Source organism: Narcine bancroftii, chromosome 14 (genome assembly GCF_036971445.1).
Source record: "Narcine bancroftii isolate sNarBan1 chromosome 14, sNarBan1.hap1, whole genome shotgun sequence".
NCBI classification, from domain to species: domain Eukaryota; kingdom Metazoa; phylum Chordata; class Chondrichthyes; order Torpediniformes; family Narcinidae; genus Narcine; species Narcine bancroftii.
Window position 1 is genome coordinate 51,316,722 of NC_091482.1, and position 19,878 is coordinate 51,336,599.

General features: G+C 40.4%; 1 protein-coding gene across 12 annotated transcripts in view; it reads right to left on the reverse strand.

Moving 5' to 3' along the window:
* The window catches only part of sh3gl3a (SH3-domain GRB2-like 3a), a 124,880-nt gene that overhangs the window by 19,755 nt on the left and 85,247 nt on the right, over positions 1-19,878 (reverse strand). For 11 of the 12 annotated variants that reach the window (XM_069911188.1, XM_069911181.1, XM_069911179.1 and 8 more), the window contains 4 exons: positions 9,456-9,524; positions 6,813-6,885; positions 2,756-2,899; positions 1,334-1,467 (listed from right to left, as the gene is read on the reverse strand). In XM_069911188.1, coding sequence (XP_069767289.1) covers positions 1,334-1,467; positions 2,756-2,899; positions 6,813-6,885; positions 9,456-9,524 — 420 coding nt within the window. Of the gene's footprint in view, positions 1-1,333; positions 1,468-2,755; positions 2,900-6,812; positions 6,886-9,455; positions 9,525-14,403; positions 14,506-19,878 lie in introns of those variants that run through there. The other variant, XM_069911186.1, reaches the window with a different exon arrangement.

The window sequence follows — 19,878 nt, forward strand, 5'->3', positions numbered from 1 at the left end:
CCCTAATAAAAACAGCTACGGATCAAAAGGTAAATTCACTTTTAATACCGGTTCTAAAAACAATTTAATTTGTGACCAAAAACCTTTAACCTTAGGGCAAGTCCAAGTCAAATGAAAAAAAGTACCTATTTCTTGACCACACCCAAAGCACAAATCTGAATGACTAAGTTGAATTTTTTTCAATTTCTGCGGGGTTAAATACAATTGATGTAAGAAATTATACTGCACTAACCTATAGCGTACGTATCTTTGCTTTCTGAAGTACACTATTTGACCTGTTCAGTTTCTCCAGCATTTTGTTTTTTATTTTAATCACGGTGTTTTCAAACATTCGTGTTTTATTCTCCAAGTTTACTCCTCAGATGAATGAATTATCCTATCAAGATGTGTCAAGTAGGTAAGGTTTGTGTTCTTTGAATTTTTTGAAGAATGAGGAGTGATCTCATTGAAATACACGAGATCTTGAGGGGGAATGATGGGGTGGGTGTTAAAATGTTTTCCCAAGTAGGAGAGTCTCAAACAAGAGGGACATAACATGACCTTTCTCAGAGAGAATCCATGGAATTCTTTACCCACAACATAGAGAAAAATTTAAAGTGGATAATGGGTGAATTTTTTAAAGATCAAAGAATTGAGGGCTATAGGGATCGGCCTGGGGTAGATCAGCTAAGTGGTGGCAGCAAGCCCAATGGGCCAAATTACCTACTTCTACCCCTGAATTTTCAACGAGATATTCAGCTTTCAATATAAAAATTTGAACGGTCGATTTCCCTTCAGAAGAAGGGAATTTAGAACCGGGTAGCAGAGTTAGTGCAGCGCTGTTTCAGCGTCAGTGACCCCGGTTCAACTCTGCTACCTGTCTAAGGAGTTTGTGCATTCTCCCCGTGCCTGCATGAGTTTGCTCAGGTGCCTGCTTTCCCCCCCACCCTTCAAAACGTACCGGGGTTGTAGGTCATTTGGGTGTAATTAGGCCACACGGACTCGTGGGCCGAAAGGGCTTGTTACTGTGCTTTATGCCTAAATTAAATTCAGTGTTCTGGTTGAAGTTGGAGTCATCGCTTCAACATTTTTACCTTTCATCTGATCTCACCCCAGGAGTTAAGGGGAGTAAAACGTCCTCACTAGTATGAGAGAGCAACTTGTTAAATAAAAGGCTCAGCAGGTAACTGATAAAAGGTCCCTGAACTATTTGTGGAAATAAATCCAAGAGCCAAATTTATGAAGCTCCTAAAATTCACTGCTAGCGGAATCAGTATGAGCTCTGATTAAAAGTCGTCATGTTAAAAGAGATGTTCATGCAACATAGATTATGATCATGAGGAAGGGTACTCACTCCAATTTCTTTCAGATCTTTCTCTTGTAAAATTTGTAGTGGATCAATAAAATTCTGTTTCACATCAATATCAAGGGAATCTTTTACTTCTGCCATTTGTTTCAGAGCTTCACCAACATCGACTAAAGCAGGCCCTACACAGAAAAAAATCCGAGCAACGCATAAAAGTACAGATGGGATTGTACAGATTAGGGTTCACATCCTCTTCAATGTCTGTGATTTCTACTCAGGCTTAAATACTGCAATCAAGAAAGCATCTTTAATGCACACAATAAAGATATATTTATTGAAACGTGACTGGATAAATGATCATAACAATTATTTGAAAAGTTTTCTCTATTCCAATTGTGATAGTATTTTGAGGTGGTTTGGGAGGAATTATTAGAGTAGGTTGCACACAAACATTTTAAAACACAGAATCTTTGCAGGACTTTTGCAGAAGGCAACAATGTCGCAACATACAGCTTGCCTGGGATCATGAGATCTTTGCAGGCAGCAGAGAACAGTTTTGCTCTCAGAGAGGGAGGGAGTTAAACAGAGAGAGAGGAGTCACAGAAATCAGTTCCAGAAGGACAAGTTGGCAAACTTGGGAAGGCTGCATGGTCGAAGGAGAAGACTTGCAGTCTGAAAGGTGACCCGAAAGAAAGAGGATCATCTGGAGAACCTTGAAGGGGTCAAGTTTCGTCAGCAAGACTGATTGAGAAGGAATTGGTTGCAGATGTCCTGGAAAAGGAATCCCTCTCTGAAAACCAGCAAGAACCCTCCTGAGTGGTAAGCACCACTTTGTAAAATGCTAACTTCTGTGCACAGTACAAGAATTGCCTGCAACCAGTGAGATTGGACTGTGATCCAAAGAACTTTTCTAGTCTTAAATATATGTTGCGCTTAGCATTAGAGGGGAGATTAAGTATGTTAGGTAAGTTGATAGCAATAAGTTAAAGTTTAATTCTGTTTTCTTGTTCAAATATAATTAAAAAATACTTTTGTTTAAATCACCCCGTGTTGTGGTGCATTTCTATTGCTGCTGGTCTTTAGGGTCCTCTGGACTCCGTAACACAATAAAATTCTAAGCATTCAATAGAAGTCATTTGGATCACAGCTAAAGCAAAAATGGGATCCAAAATGACTGATATAAATGATATTCCTTTATCAATTCAACAGCAAATTCAATCCAGGGCTCATTTAAAGATCCTTTTGCATTTTATTGATATTTTTCTCTCTCTCACTGTATTGCACAGCTTGTTTACATGTGTACATTGTGTACAGTTACTTTTTTGGACTACAACTAAGTGGTAATTCTGCCTGGCCCGCAGGAAAAAAGAATCTCAGGGTGGTACATGATGTCATTTATGTACTCTGACAATAAATCTGACCTATATAAATATTATGATAGAACTCTGTGAATGTTACCAATCAACTCACCAAAATTGGAATAATCTCCAAGGTCCTTTCCATTTCGGAGCATACATTCACCTAGCAGACCTTCAGGTTGAGGATAACCTGTTGTTTTAACTTGACCTCGGATCTTTGACATAGTGTTCAGCATTCCCAATTTGGCTCTGTAGGCTTCAAAATGACACAAATAATTTAAAAAATCTTCAATGCGGCTTAAAAACTACCAAATGAGTTTGCCAAAAAAAGAATTTCTTCAGAGAAACCTGCAATTACTCTGGGGATTTCAAATTATGCTTATTGTGAGAATGATCGAATCGTCGGCATGGTAAGCGCCTCATTGTTACAGAACCAGCGATCCATCCAGTGCTGTCTGTAAGGAATTTGTACGTTCTCACCTTGACTGCGTGGGATTCCTCTGGGTGTCTCGGTTTCCTCCCACCCTCCAAAATGTAGGGGGTTGTAGGTCAATTGGGTGGCATGGGCTCATGAGCCAGAAGGGCCTGTTACTGTGCTGTGCTATAGGACTAAATTTAATAAAAATAATACATTTAATTTTTAAAAAACATTTTAATTTTTTTTTTGTTATTTTCTTCAACTAAAGAGGTTTGAAAGCTGTTTGTGCATCTTCCAACATGCTTTTTATTTTGCATTAAAATTTGAAAAAAAAACCCTGCATTCTGCCATTAATTTTTCACTTTTGCTGCTGGGTTGGGGGTGGGCTAAGGGGTAGACTTACTGGGAAAAGTGGAATAAGCTCATGCATTTTTTCAGAAGAAAACCGGCAATCTGAAAACAAATCATGTAACAATTTTAAATACGACCAAGTCTCTAAAAAAAATCTGACAGCAAGAATTGGAACAGTTTGCGACGACGTTAAGGTGAGGGCAGAAGCTGAGCTAAATTCAACGGAAGAAATCAGATTAGAGCAGCATGCTTGATATTGCTTTCCACCGATATTAATAAACACAAACATTTGGGATTATAATGGGTTGCTAGTTTCATTTTACCAACTTGAGACAGTGGAACAAAGCAAAAATTATACTCAATATTTCTTGACATTTGCATTGTCTAGAGCAAACACACACATAAATGAAAAGGACTTCTTAAAAATGATATCTTGTTCAAGCCTCCTTTCTTGTCATATGCAAAAAATTTAAACTGTGTGGATCTTTTTAACAATCCAGGTGCACTGATGGCTTATTCAGCAATAGTGGTCAATGAAGATTAGAGAGACCAATAAACCTTGAAGGAGATGTCGTATTTCTCATATTTCAGATGGTTGCACTTTTAAGAACATTAAGGTCGGGGGATGTTAAAGAAAAGCCGACGTTTGATGTAATCGAACGTGCAGTTGGAGCGCATCCAAAGAACTGGAAATAAAGGTATTATCTTCCAGATGCCAGATTTGAGCGTGCATAAATGTGGACGATAACATTTTTTTTTGGCAACAGCAGCAGATTAGGACTGGATGTGGTACGAAGATGACACCTCAAGATAGGATTGGAAAGATGGCCATATCAGATGATTGAGTTGGCCTCTTTGTGGGTTGTTGAATGAAGCAGGAGACTGCTGAAGGATCATTTATATACTGGTGTATGGAATTTACCTGATGGAGATCCAAATCCACTGTAATGTTATTAACATGCAATTATACAAAGAGTCACCAAGATTGGTTGCTCCCAGGACAACAATTTAAATGTCCTGGAGAATGAAGACATTAAGAAATTAAGTATGTACAGCTACCCATCCATATCTCCAGAATGACACAAAATGGTAATCACTGCTTCATTCGGGATGAAGACAATTTAATTACTTCTCCAGTATTACGCAGTTGGAAATCTTGGCTGAGAATTAAATGAATTAAAATGCTCATTTACATTTATGATTGCTTTCAACACTTTCAGAAACGCCAATGTACAGAACAGAGTTCTTGATGTGAGATGAACAAGATCCGAAGCCTGGCCTGTTTTCATGGACCGGGCTGAATGTGGGCCAAAGCTTCTTCAAATGAGAAGAATTAAAACTGGCTCTGGTCTCTGCTTAATAGTCAGTCGTTTCAGAGGGCAATTTGCCAAAGGTTGGTTGCCAGAGATTAGAAATAGCTCATTTAAAAAGAAATGGTCACACCACCCTGGCCAAGTATCCTGTCCGTAGATGCACTAGCTTTCACTTTAATCCCAATTCATGCCTTTTCTAATTTTCTTTTACATTAATACTACCCAAGTGTGTTCCCTTCAATCGATTTGGCAAATATAAGCCCAATGACAATTCATGTGGAGATCATTTTCTTTGATTCATTTTTAACACTTTAAAATCTTGAGAAAATGCTTGCTTTCACATTCTTTCATCGAAAGGCAGTCGGTTCTCTCAACAACCTTGATGCACCGATCAGCCTTTGTACCTCCTGCAAACACATCCAAGACGTACAGATTTTCAGTCGCTGTGCTCTTTCGAAGCAAACTTCTCTGTGCTGAAAACTACAGCTGGATTTCATCTTTTAATTAGTACAATTCCTACGAAGGACATGAAAGAAGCCATCAAGCTGGAAAGGGTGCAGAAAATAATCCATGGGAAAGTTCCAGAGGCTGGTTGGCTTGAATTACGAGAGGCTAGCTGAGATGGGAACTTTCTCCATGGAGGCTGACACAAGTCTTACTGAGTTTTATAATGTTTGGGACGTTTTGACATATTTTCCTTTATTTGCCCCTGTGCTCCACAGTTTTAAATTTGTAATCAAACAATTCACATGTGCACTTTCCAGATTTTATTTAAGGTTGTTGGTATAAATTTTGGTTTGCCAGCATAGAAATTACAGCACTTTTTATACATAGTCCCCTCATTTCAGGGCACCATAATATTTGAGACTTAGCAATGGATATTAAAGTAGTTATGTTTAATACTTTGTTACATATCCCTTGCACGCTTGAAGTCTGTGATTCGTAGACATCCCCAAGTGCTGAGTACTCTCTTTGGTGATGCTCTGCTAGGCTTCTACTGCCAGCTCCTGCCTGCTTCGGGGGCTTGTCCCCTTAAGTTTTCTCTGCTGATGCTCAACTGAATTTAGATTAGATGACGAGCTTGACCATTCAATAATTTTCCAGTGTTTAGTGTTGAAAAACTCGTTTGCTGCTTTAGAAGTATGTTTGGGATCATTGTCTTGCTGTAGGATGAAGAACCTTCCAATGAGTTTGGAGGCATTTGACCAAACTGAGCAGATAAGATGTTACTATACACCTCAGAATCAATTCTGCTACTGCTATCAGCAGTTATATCATCAACGGAGATAAGTGCGCCAGTATCTGTGGCAGCCATACATTCCCAGGGCCTAACACTCCCACCACCATGCTTCACAGAGCAGGTGGTATGCTTTGGATCTTGGGTAGTTCTTTTATGCCTCCAGACTTTGCTCTTGCCGTCACTCTGATACAGGTTAATTTTGGTCTCATCTGTCCCCAAGACCGTTTTCCAGAAACCTGCTTTTAAATACTTCTTGGCAAACTATAATCTGGCCATCTCATTTCTGTGGCTAACAAGGGGTTTGCAAATGGGATTGGTGTAGATAGGTATCATGATTGGCATGGACAAGGTGGACCATCAGGATGCAAATGTGTAATATGTTTCTGGATGTTTAATGATGCGTATACCCAAGGTTAGTGTAGCGATTAATGCAACGCTGTTACAGTGCAGTGGCCCAGGTTCGAATCTGGCGCTGTCATCAGTTTGTACGTTCTCCCCATGTTTTATCTGGGAGCTCTGGTTTCCTCCCACCCTTCAAAACATACAGGTTTGTCAATTAATTGGGTGTAATTGGATGGTACAGGTTCATGAGCAATAAGGGCAAGTTTAAAAAAAATCAAATTTAAATTCCAACCCCTTTTATTCAACACCTGTCATAAAAATGTACAATATACTTGTGCATTAAATAGCATCTGGCATTGCTCTGAATACAGAGTGAAGCTACTGAAGGTTTTTATTTGCATTGTTGATGATCAATACTCTTGCCGAGCATTCATGGAAGTCCATGCCTCATCGAAAAGCAAATCAGGATGGAAAGCAAAATGTCATTTATAATACTATTTCATACCTGGATTGGGCTGCAAATACTCTGTTGTTTTAGACAAAACTTCTGCCACAGCTTTACTTGTAGCTTCTATTTTCTTTAAAAAGAAAACAAAAAGTTGTGAAATTAAATTAGACAATATGCCACTGCATTCTTGCTCCAGTCACTGCAATATTCTCCAATTTATAATCTAACGTTGTGGCTAATGTTAAGCAATCTTGAATTTTAAGACCTCCAACGTGCCTTCAGCTGATTTGAACTTAAGCTTTGGACTTTAAGTCCAAAGTCTTTCTGCTCCTCTTTCATTCTTAAAACGTACCTTGTTAACCAAACATTCTGTGACTGGATGCTCCTGTGATGGGGTCAGTGAGCAGTAAACTGGTCCCCATGAAATTAAAAAAAAGTGTGGGGAATGTTACTCAGTGAACTGGGCAATGAACCGATCAATCAGATAGTGGATTATCAGAGCTTTGTCTTAATAGCAAATATAATTGATTTTTCTTAAAATAAGGAAGATAATTCATTTTGTAGAACACATACACAGGAGCAGTGACGTTAGCAAAGTGGTTAGAGCCACGTGATTGCAGTGCCAGAGACCAGAATCCTCTGCTGTCTGTTAGGAATTTGTATGTTCTCCCATGTCTGCGTGTGTTTCCTCCCACCCTTCAAAATGTACAGGGGTTGTGGAATAATTGTGTGTAATTGAGCAACACGGAATTCATGGGCCATAAGAGCCTTCTACTAAAATTGAGGGGGGTAAAAAAGGAAGAGACCAATATACTCGATATTCAATAGGTTCATTGTGAATCCAAGTTCAACGATAACAATTATTAATTAATCTATTACCCAGCACTATTTCTAAAAAAGACTGCCTCCTGGTTGGTTCTTCAGAGCATTACACTTAGGAACCATCCCCCAAAACCTGTGGATTCATCCTCAGACTATCCTTATCAATAGGATTCGTCCATTCAGCCTTCATCAGGAGTCCCGATCCAAAATGTCGACTGACCATTTTCTACCCACGGGTGCTGTCTGACCCACTGAGTGCCTCCATCATTTCACTGTTTGCTGAAGATGCCAGCATTTTTGTGTTTCTCTCCTCAGATTTGACAACATTGCCTGTATATTTCACATCGTCTCTGAGGTTCCAGGAAGTGATTCTGCTGGATTCCACAGCTGGCCATTCCAGTAAATTACTTCTTCCTGCCTTTCTGTTAATACTTTATTTACAACATATGCACATTAAAATTCTTAAAATATTCCACTGAAGAATCAACAATAGAGTTGAGCAGGTTCCACTGAGTTTACCATCTTTTTATTCCAACTTTAAATGAACCCAGTTAAGTGACTAATACGAGGTGCTGATGTCAGGCATCTGACTCACTGTTGTAGACAACTGAACATGTTTTGGGCCATGCGTGGGAGGAAGAAAAATCCGTCCATCATTCTAAAAAGCACCTGAATGTCTTCTCACATCACAGGAATCTGAAACCAACTTGCAACTCTCGTCTCTATAACATTATCAATTTAAAATGTGCTACCTTGGCAGTAATGTCTTCAGCATTGCTTCAATTTATAATTTCACCCCTCCCATTCCCAAAGATCTTCACCTACCTATCCTCTTAGGGTTGGGATTGGGAAGGGCACTTCCCAAAATCTATTTCTTTGGCCAAACCTTTGACCAGCCGATGAGGTGTTCCAGTGAAGTGCTCTGTACATTGTTCTGTGTGAAAGGCAGTATAAAGATGGAAGACATTGCCTATGATCTTCTTTTGGGGAATAAATTGCTTTGCAAAATATGGGAATAAGAATTCTTAAAAAAAATCTTCTTTTGTCTTCAGTAAATAGAAAAATAATTTTAAACATCAAAACCATTTTTTAGATCAGAAATCAATCTGATTTATAGATTAGACAGCAGGTGGCACCCCATACTTTAGAAAAAAAAGAGCATTGTGTCTTTGCTCTGTTGGTGACTTCAGAACCCTGCAACATTTCGATACAGAAATAGCCCTTCAGACACATTCTGTTTTATATCACAGACAAGCCATTTGATTGAACCTAAACTCCAAATCATTCCTCATCTTTTGTTATTCCCTGTGCAGATTAGTTTCCACCGTGGTTTCTTGCCAGGGAGCTCTGCATTCTGTTGGCATAAAAAGCCACTTAGAATTGAAAGGAAATTCAGAGAAAAGCTGCTTGTGATCACAATAAATTTTGTTCTTCTCATCAATCGGTGGAAAGAATATGGTGATGTTTACAACACCGTCATACTCCTCAACAATAAACTCAATCAAGGGATCATTTAAGCATTCTTACTTTTGCACTTCATTGATTTTTTTAAAAATTCTCTCTGTATCAGTTTTTTTTAAACATTTCTTTATCTATTTACATTTTTTATTTGTTTGCATGTGTACATTTTGTACATTTTTTTTGCATTACCAATAAGTAGTAATTCTGCCTCGCCCGCAAGAAAAATAATCTCTGGGTTGTATGTGATGTCATGTATGTACTCTGACAATAAATCTGAAATCATAATTACAAAACTAAGGACCTACAAAAACGTTTATCTGATATACTTTCATAATATGTGCCATGTCCAATCTCCATGCTGATAATTTTACCCTGAACTATTTACCATATTTCTTTCATAGCTGTGCATTCACTTACCCGTTCCATCTCTACAAAATCATCATCTAGCTTTGTTCCTTCTGCTCCACCCATTTTCTCGCTTACAAACTGCAAAACAAAGCATTTAACAGAAATGTCAAGAAGACAGCATCAATCAAAGTTAAATAAAATGAACTGTTGAAAGTACAGTAAAGCCCCCAGTATCCGGCATCTATGGGGATTAGTAGATGCTAAATCAGTGAATTTGCCGGTTGCTTGAGATTGCATGTTGTGTGGATTGGCAAACTGACTGCTAGGGGTTGTCAATATTAAACTTTCATATTTTTTACCTATCTATATTGTGATTTTTTTTTGCCAGATGTTTGAGGCTGCCGATTGCTTGAATTCCGGATAATGGGGATTTTACTGAACATTAGTATTACTTTTGATTATAAAAAAAAATTGTTCCAAGTCCAAGGCAAAACTTTTGATGAATTGTTGTAGAGTAGGAAAATACGTTCCAAACAAGGAATGGTTTGTAACCAAGTAACCAGCTCATGTAATCTTCTAAGTAAAAAGAACTGTCATTAGAAAGCAGATACGATACACAAAAGTGTTGGAGAAACTCAGCAGGTCACACAGCATCTACAGGAAGCAGCTCATTGTCATTGCTGCAATGTCGTACTGTATCTGTCATGAGCAAGATTTTAAGTACCAGAGGTCCCATTTGAGAGGGTGGACTCAATGCTTTGAACAGGCACATTTTGATGATAGGTAGCGAACAGAATGCAGCAATGGGAAACCTGTCAAATATGGACTCTAAAGCAGACAAACAAAAGGACAAGCTTTTATTCAGCTTTGACGACTGTGCTTGGTGGGTGCCATTCTAAATGAGATGGAGAGTATGTAAAATGAAGCAAATAAAACACGAACGTCTCCAGACACAGTGGTTGAAGGAAAAAGACAATGCTGGAGAAATGGTAGAGTAGGAGTTCAGTGCAAGTAGTGGAGAGAATGAATATCAGGTACGTGGAAACTCAAAGCTGCATGCAAGGAAGCAAGTAGGGTCATGTCTCCCGTTAAAAGGCAAATCGGAAGTCCATATGGTTTGTGAATTAGATAAAGCTGCTGTGTGCCTTGTCCAAGCCTTTCACACCTAGCTCCATCCCACTTTACTGCAAACATGCACTCAGCCTTTGTATACATGCCAACATTATCAACTATCAAGTCCATTGCACATTCATTTGCTTGGTCAATTTTTTGCCCAGACTGCTGCATCAAAGCTTTCCTTTACAGTTCCCACCAACGTCCTCTAGTTGAGCACCTATCAATGTTGCGACAAATGATTCGCAATCTCTGAAATTCCCTCCCAGGCTGACATTTCCACGTGACATTCTACCATTTACCAAATCTTCTTTACCTGAATTTTGCCGGGGTTTGAGGAGCCAATTTACTGGGAAAGGTTAAACAGGTCAAGACTTGATTCCCTGGAGCATCAGAGAATGAGGGGAGATTTGATAGAGGTATAAAAAATTATGAGGGGCATAGATAAGGTAAATACAAGTAGACTTTTTCCATTGAGATTCAGTGAGATAAGAACTAGAGGACATGGGTTATGGGTGAACATTAAGGGGAACATCTTCACATAGAGAGTGTGGAATGAGCCACATCTGAAGTGGTGAAAGTGGATTTGAGTTTGCCATTGGAGAAAAATTTGGATAGGTACATGGATGGGAAGGGTATAGAGGGTTATGGTCTGGGTGCAGGTCAATGGAACCAGGCAGAATAATAGTTTGGCACTGACTAGGTGAGCTGAAGGGCCTCTTTCAGTGCTGCAGTGTTCGATTATTCTACCTCCAGAGTATCAACCACCTGTACCTTGCCTTATTTTATCTTCCAAAAAAAACCTCAAATCCATTCTACCACTGAAAATGAATTTCGCTAACATTCCACTTCTTGCAACATCACAGCCATGAATTAATCCAAAATTGGATAATTGCCATCCAATACCGTTACAGTTCATACCTTCTTCTTCAATAGCGTCAGGCGCTCTGTCTTAAAGATTACCGTTTCCGGCTCTTCATGCACAAGTGATGTTTGTGCCTTCAGTGAATGCATCTCACAGAGAACTCTTTCTATCAGGTCCCTCATTATTCTTTGATCTTCTTTAATAACCTTGCACGAGCCCGTTTCTGAGACCATGTTGCAGATTTAACTTACTCAACCTTGCCATCTCTCATTCAATAACTTTTCCATCCTGTCAAGTACCCTCAATGTCCCTTCTGTGCACACAACATTGGTTTATCTGGATCAAGGACTGAGGATCGCATTGTCGAGTTCAGCCAGACCCCAAATTGCTTGGATTAAGGAGCGCTTTAATCTAATTTGCAACAAGTATACTTTGCTACTTGCTTTGTTCTGATGGAGAAATCGTCTTCATTTTCTAAATCTGTTCAAATATGAGATTACAATCATTAATATTTGCAAATTATAGAGAATAATACTGAGGCAATTCACATTATTATCAAACCTTTTTCTCTTTCTGTATTTAGACCACATGCTCCCAGTGATGAGTCTCCATTGAAAGAAACACATGAATGCGCACTTAGTTTAACCCTTGCTCCCAATCAGTCAAGCTCGTCGTAGGGAAAGGAATTACTGAATTTATTTTCTAATGGCTTGACCTCAAACCCCAAGCCACTATTTCTTGTGGAAAAATGTGTGTGACAAATCTGCTAAAGGTGGAAAAACTATAAAACTGTTTGAAGAAGTATAAAACTGCATATTAGTGGTAGCAGCTCTCTGCTCAGCTATCTTTGTACATTTCTCGTACAGCTTCTTACATCAGATACCCTTTATACTTCATGTAATTAAAGCCCCCTAACATTTATTTTATGCTATTCTATACATTGGTCAGATGCAGTTCGACATTCCGTCTACCCTCTACACCAGTGGTTTTCAAACTTTTTCTTTCCACTCACATTTCATCTTAAGTCATCCTTGTGACCTTTGATTTATAAGGATTTTGTTTGGGATATCCTTTTGTTTTGATAACATAATTGATAACTGTTTTGTTCAACTGCGAATAAGATAAATGTTGATAAAATTATTATAGAAGGAGAAGAGAAGGAAAGACAATTGTAAACCTTTATTTCTATAAAAATAAATTTTATAATTTTTTTGAAAATAGTTTATAATTTCATCTTTTCTTTCTTTCCTTTTTTTCTTCTTTGGTTTGGAAATTTTTGGTGTTATGCTTTGATATAATATTACCTACCTCGGCTGCACCATTTCATCTGATGCAAGGATCGACAAAGAGATAGACAACAGACTCGCCAAGGCAAATAGCGCCTTTGGAAGACTACACAAAAGAGTCTGGAAAAACAATCATCTGAAGTGCTCAGCATGAACAGAGCCGTTGTCATACCCCTGTTCGGCTCCGAATCATGGGTCCTCTACCGGCATCACCTATGGTTCCTAGAACGCTTCCATCAGCGCCGTCTCCGCTCCATCCTCAACATTCATTGGAATGACTTCATCACCAACATAGAAATACTCGAGCTGCTGAAGACCCAACTGCGCTGGGTGGGTCACGTCTCCAGAATGGAGGACCATCGCCTTCCAAAGATTGTGTTATATGACGAGCTCTCCACTGGCCACTGAGACAGAGGTGCACCAAAGAAAAGGTACAAGGACTGCTTAAAGAAATCTCTTGGTGCCTGCCACATTGACCACCTCCAGTGGGCTGATATCGCCTCAAACCGTGCAACTTGGCGCCTCACAGTTAGGCGGGCAGCAACCTCCTTTGAAGAAGACCGCAGAGCCCACCTCACTGACAAAAGTCAAAGGAGGAATAACCCAACACCCAACCCCAACCAACCAATTTTCCCCTGCAACCGCTGCAACCGTGTCTGCCTGTCCCGCATCGGACTTGTCAGCCACAAACGAGCCTGCAGCTGACGTGGACATTTACCCCTCCATAAATCTTCATCCGCGAAGCCAAGCCAAAGATGAAACCGTGCACATAACGAGTCAATTAGGTTTCATTGAAACAGTGGTTTTTGGGGTTTTTTTGTATTTAAATCCTTTATTTACAACACACAAAAATTGTAATCTTCTCCCTTATTATTTTATGAAAAGTCTTTAGAACAATATGGAAGGTAACATTTTGTTTTCAAACATTTTATCTCCACACACATACCACCTTGAGGAATCCCTTATTAATCACAGAGCACCTGTGGCATAGGGATTAAAAGCATATAGATTTGATTCAGCTTCTCTAAACAATGAATGAATTCTTCCTTGATTATAGATCACAATAAGGAGTAGAGCAGTGGTTTTCAAAACTTTTCTTTCCACACACATACCTTACTAATCACAGAGCACATATGGCATAGGGATTACTTAAGGTGGTATGTGAGTGGAAAGAAAAGTTTTGAAAACCACTGCTCTACACCCTATTGTGATCTATAATCAAGGAAGAATTCATTCATTGTTTAGAGAAGCTGAATCAAATCTATATGCTTTTAAGAAAGATAAATCTAATTTGAAAAATTTGTTGGGGCTTTTGTTGTCTGTAACTGAGGGGAAGCTGGAGACATGAGACATTTGGATTTTCAGAAGGTATCTGACAAGGTGCCACAGAGTTCATGGCAAAAGGATAAAATGAAGGCTGGTTATTGAAACAGTCAGCATATCCAAGCTGCTATGATTGCTTCAGCAGAGATCTAAGTGCCAAATAATCAATGGCGCAAATAGCAAGCTACAAAGAACCTCCATTTAAGTAATGGATAAAGGCAAAGATGACCAGCTTTTTAAAAAAAATCTCCCACAAAAATCAGTACCGTGGATAAATACAACATGAGACTGGCAATGAGATTCCTGGAATAAGAGTAGTGAAATCACTTTGGCCATAAATTTTTTGAACACCAATACAAAGGATAAAACCTGGACTTGTGCATTGCTTGCATTTGGTCAAATTATATTCGGTTTCTCTCTCTGCACTTACATTTGCTGTTTCAAGTCAAATGCAGCAGGATTGGATTTTGTTTTCTGAGCCATTCGGATAGATGACAGGACAACACATTGAATGCTGAGGTGAGGTCAGAAGATAAGCCATTAAACTGAAGTCAAATGTCAACATCTGAGGTAAATAGGAAATTAAGAAATCAAAACATTAAATATAAATGATCTATTCTGAAAGGAAACAGTCACATCTTTGTGCTTCCAAGTTTTTTTTAGATGCTAAAAATCTGAAATAAAACCAGAATATGCTGGAGAAATTCATCATTTATGAAAGAAACAGAACTATAATTTCAGGTCAGTCACCTGTTATCTGAACTGAAAACATGAAACAATGACCAATTTTCAAGTTGGCAAGAGGGTGAAGGGCGTGTCTGTGATAAAGTGGACACCAAGGGTGGCAGGGCTGGTGTAGTGGTTAGCGCAATGTCTTTACAGCACCAATGATCGGGACTGGGGTTTGAATCCCGTGCTGTCTGTAAGGAGTTTGTCGGTTCTCCCTGTGTATGCGTGGCTTTCCCCAGGGGCTCCGGTTTCCTCCTGCCATTGAAAACATACCGGGGGGGGGGGGGGGGGTGTAGGTTCATTGGAGGTAAATTTGTGGCATGGACTCGTGGGCCAAAATGGCCCGTTGCTGCGCTGAATGCCAAAATTTAAATTTAAGGTTTCTACTTTATTTTCATGGAAACTCCTACCCATCTCTCCACCTTTCCCCCTTTCACTTCAGCTCTTGGACCCTACTCCTCACTCCACTTTTTTTAATCCAATCACCCCACTTAAAAAAAAAGTCCACCCAAAAACACCGACAAACCATTAATCAACATGGCTGGTGTCTCACCCTCCAACCCTTGGTAACTAGGTTTATTGGCCACCTAAATGAATCACAATTGATCTCTCTCGAAGGATGTACAAACGCGGTTAATCCAGCAAGCTTGGGACTTCCTTGGTGCGATGCTAGTGGATTTTTTTTTCTGGATTCCCAGAAATTATTCGTATTAGCACAGCAGTAGACTTTTAATTTGCATTTTTTTTTAAATGTTACACAGTGGAATAATATATTTTTCCAGTGAAACAAGCAAGCTTCAAGGGAGAACAGGAAACAGAATCAAGCGAGTTTCAAGGGAGGGTGGGAACTGGGGCTCTGGTGAACCAGATTCTGAACCATTGGGATCTGCAGAGTCAGATTTGGGGCAGGGGTCAGTGAGGGTTGACAATTTGCAGAAAAATCTTTGTTCAAGTTCAAACTCAATCTTGTATGTGACTATATACATACAACCAGACAAAGCAGTGTTTCTTCAGAGCATCCTGCAGACACAAAACATTCTTCTTCTTTGGCTTGGCTTCACGGACGAAGATTTATGGAGGGGTATGTCCACGTCTGCTGCAGGCTCGTTGGTGACTGACAAGTCCGATGCGGGACAGGCAGGCACGGTTGCAGTGGTTGCAGGGGAAAATTGATGGGTTGGGGTTGGGTTTTGGGTTTTTCCTCCTTTGACTTTTGTCAGTGAGGTGGACTCTGCGGTCTTCTTCAAAGGAGGTTGCTGCCCGCCGAACTGTGAGGCGCCAAGATGCACGGTTGGAGGCAATATCAGACCACTGGCAGTGGTCAATGTGGCAGGCTCCAAGAGATTTTTTTAAGCGGTCCTTGTGCCTCTTCTTTGGTGCACCTCTGTCTTGGTGGCCAGAGGTGCACCAAAGAAGAGGTACAAAACATACATACATACATAAAATATCAAATGAAATAAATATGTATAAATAATCTGGAATCATTTACTCAATTTCATTACTGAGAGATTCAAGAATACAGGATTCCATGGCTCATCCCTTCGCAAGTGAAGATGAACACGGTGCCTTGTAGATTTTCAGCTTTAGGCACCGTGTGCCGGGGCAAGAACCTGGAGGCCAGTGCTTTCCCAGGACAAATGCCTCCCTCTGGGTCCCATGCCACTGAGCCTGGCAGAGTGCGAGGCACGACAGCCAGAGTGACGTGGGATTGCCCTGCAGTGGTCTGTTCCAAGACCATGCTCACTGGATCCTTCACCCACCAAGTTTGCTGCTGCAGACCGCTATGGAAACTGTTTCCCGTGCTCCATCACAGCTGCCAGCCCCTGCTGCCAGACTGACACGTCCTATTTGCCGATAGCTGGGGCAGGATACTGTTCATTAATCTTGCAGCCTGTGGGAAGAAGCTATTTCCCAGACTAATTTTGATGCTTCCTGATGTCAGTTGCCCAGAGATACTGGTAGGGACCCTCAATGTCCAAAAGTGGCTGTGCGTCACTAACCCACGTAATTCTTATCCTGTTCCCGCCCTGACATTCTTTGGCCTCCTAACCCGTTCCCATACTGCTTAAAATTGCGCGAAACAACACTTTCATTCATCTGGGCACATTGCATCCCTGGGGATATAATACTGAATTCAACAATATCAGTTAACCAGGTCTGCCCTGTTATATTGGAATTGACCAGTTTAGCACAAACTCATTCACCTGAAATGAGCTTTTCTCTTTGTGGCTGCTACCCAATCTGGGCAGATTTTCCAGAATTACTAACGTGTGTTGCTTACTTCATGGTTCCGCCAATTTATGCCGTCTGTTTCCTGCCGAACAGCCTTTGTTTTTATCTCCCCCTATTTATGCAACTCCAGCCAGTTTCGTTCTGAATGGCAGCTGGAACCATTTTGTCACCTGGAATGAGGAGATGTTAATAAGTTCTGAATTTGGAGAAGTAATTGGCTGGATGGAAACATGGAAGAGGCTGTCACATTAATCAGCCTGTGAACTTCAATGATCTTGTGCTGTCTGACCAAGTAGGAAGAATTAGAACTACATTGCAATACAGGTAAAAACACCATGCTGGGGAAACTCAGCAGGTCACGCAGTGTACTTTACCTAGCAACAATAAAGATGCATGACCAACGTTTCGGTCTTGAGCCCTTCATCAAGGTGTGAATGATAAAGGGCTCAAGCCTGAAATGTTGGTTATGTATCTTTATCATTGCTAGATGAAGTGCACTGCCTGACCTGAGTTTTTCCAGCATCGTGTTTTTAACTTCAATCATAGTGTCTTTTTACAATATTGCAATAGCTTATTGCTCCCATTACCATTCTCTCAGAGAAAACGACTTGCTCACATTCAATCTTGTGTCGCAAAATTATAAACTGGTAACACCGAATAAAGGAAATGCCACGGTAATATTAGATGTTCTGCAAGAGTATAGTATATTTGTAAAATATTATTGCAAAGTCCATGATTTAATATATTATTATATCATTTATTTGATTCACTTTGCTGTCCTGTTACCAAAACTTTCCCACTCATTAAAGTACAAGTATACCCCTCTTTAAGAAACTAGAGCATTCGTACGAAACCTTTCTTAAGCGTAAATGGCATAAAGCGAATATCCATTCTCTACTATCGAAGGCTATTTTCATTAAAAAGTGCATTAAAAGTTTGTTCAAATCCTTTTGTAAAGGTTTCTTTGAAACAGGAAATTTTCATGGTGGGTAGTCGTACAACGGGGTATATTCGTACCATATATACTTGAATAATAGCTGAGATTTTTGTATCGATTTTTCAGGTTAAATTTGGGGGTATTGACTATTACACAGGTCATACTCTTGACTGTGGTAAGTACCTACATCGTTCAAGGCATCAGGAGCTTGAAGGGCCGAGTCCAGGTGGAAATTCCAGGGTGCGGGAGCTCAGGTGGGCAGCCGGCCAGGGCCTAGGAGAGAGTCTGTGGCCAGGGAATTGGGAACTCTGGTGGGTGGGCAAGGGTCTGCTGTCGGGGTGTCGGGAGCTCTGGTGGGCAGGAGGCCGAGCAAGGGTTCGTGGTTAGGGCATCGGAAACTCAGATGGACGGGCAGCTGAGGAGCTGGGATTTCAGGTGGGCGGGCGGCCGAGGAGAGGATCCACAGCCGGGGCATCGGGAGCACAATCACGGCGAAAAATCGGGAGGTGTACTTTTTCCACAGGTCATTCAGAAAGCACGCAATTTTTGGGCCAAAAAAGGGGTGTGTGGTCAACTATTATACAGGATTGACTGGTCAATATAAAACATAGAAAACTAATTTTGGATTACACAAAAAGAATGTAATAGCTGCTTTGGTTCTTATTTGTTAGCAGTATTAAACATGTTGCTTGGCAGGGTCCTGTTGGAAACGTGAATAACTTAATCCATATCTAGTTACTTTAGAGATTTATGTTCTAAGTAATATACTTGGAAACAGCTGGCGGATTTAACTTGGCTTAATATCCCCTCTGAAATACTGCAAACTAGAAACCACAATGCATGTAAAAACACAGATTAGACTGACTCCATGCAGGGGCCATGCCAAGTTTTTGCAAAGCTCCCTGGCTTCTATTGAGTGCAAGACCCCAAGGGTGAGTGGGTGTGATGACTGGCTGAAGAGGATGGGAATCCACAGTAGCTATCTGGTCACACCAAGGAGGCCTCAACATGACTTTGGTCGTCTAGGCTAAGAGAGTTCAAGTTCAGAAAAGCAGTACATCGTTTCATCACATTGCTCAAGCCTTGCATCTCAATAGTTTAGTTTATCGTCATGTGTACCAAAATACAGTGAATTTACATACAAGATTTTCATTAAAAACAGTGATAGGTGCCTGGGGTAGACTGTAAGGCTGAGCAATGGAAACAGATACAATGGCATCAGTTTACCCAAGTTCATGGTTATCTGACTGTTCATATACAACCGGACGAAATGATGTTCCTCTAAAACATAGGGCACACACACACACAATATAATATCGAACAATACAGCACAGTACAAGCCCATGATGTTGTACTGATCTATACACACCTAATAGAATAACCAAACCCTCCCTTTCCCATAACCCTTTATTTTTCTTTCATCCATGTGTCTAAGAGCCTCTTAAATGCCCCTATTATTCCAGCCTCCACCACACTCCCAGCAATGCAATCAAGGCACCCACAACCCTGATGTCTCCCCCAGACCTTCCTCTCTTCCCTTTACACAGGTGCCCTGGATAAATGTTTTAGAATCTTTTATTCATTTCATTGATAAGAGACCCTGCAGGAAGAGGATATTTCCTAACGTGGCAGTCTTAATTTTGATACCTCCTTCCTGGTGCTACTAGGACAAGGATACTGTGTGATGGATGGTAGGGATCCTTGATAATTCTTTGAGCCCTATTTAAGGGAATGGTTGGCATAGCAGTTAGTCCAACCCCTTTACAGCACCAGCGATTGGGACCAAGCTTCGAATCCTGCACTATCTGTAAGGAGTTTGTACGTTCTCCCTGTGTCTGCGTGGGTTTTCCGTGGGGCTCTGCTTTCCTCCCACTCTTTGGAATGCACCGGGGGGTGTAAATTGGGCAGCACGGACACATGGGCCGAAATGAACTACATGTCTAAATTTTTTTTTAATTAAGCAATATTCATGGTAAATGTCGTAAGCTCCTAGTGAACGCAAGTGTA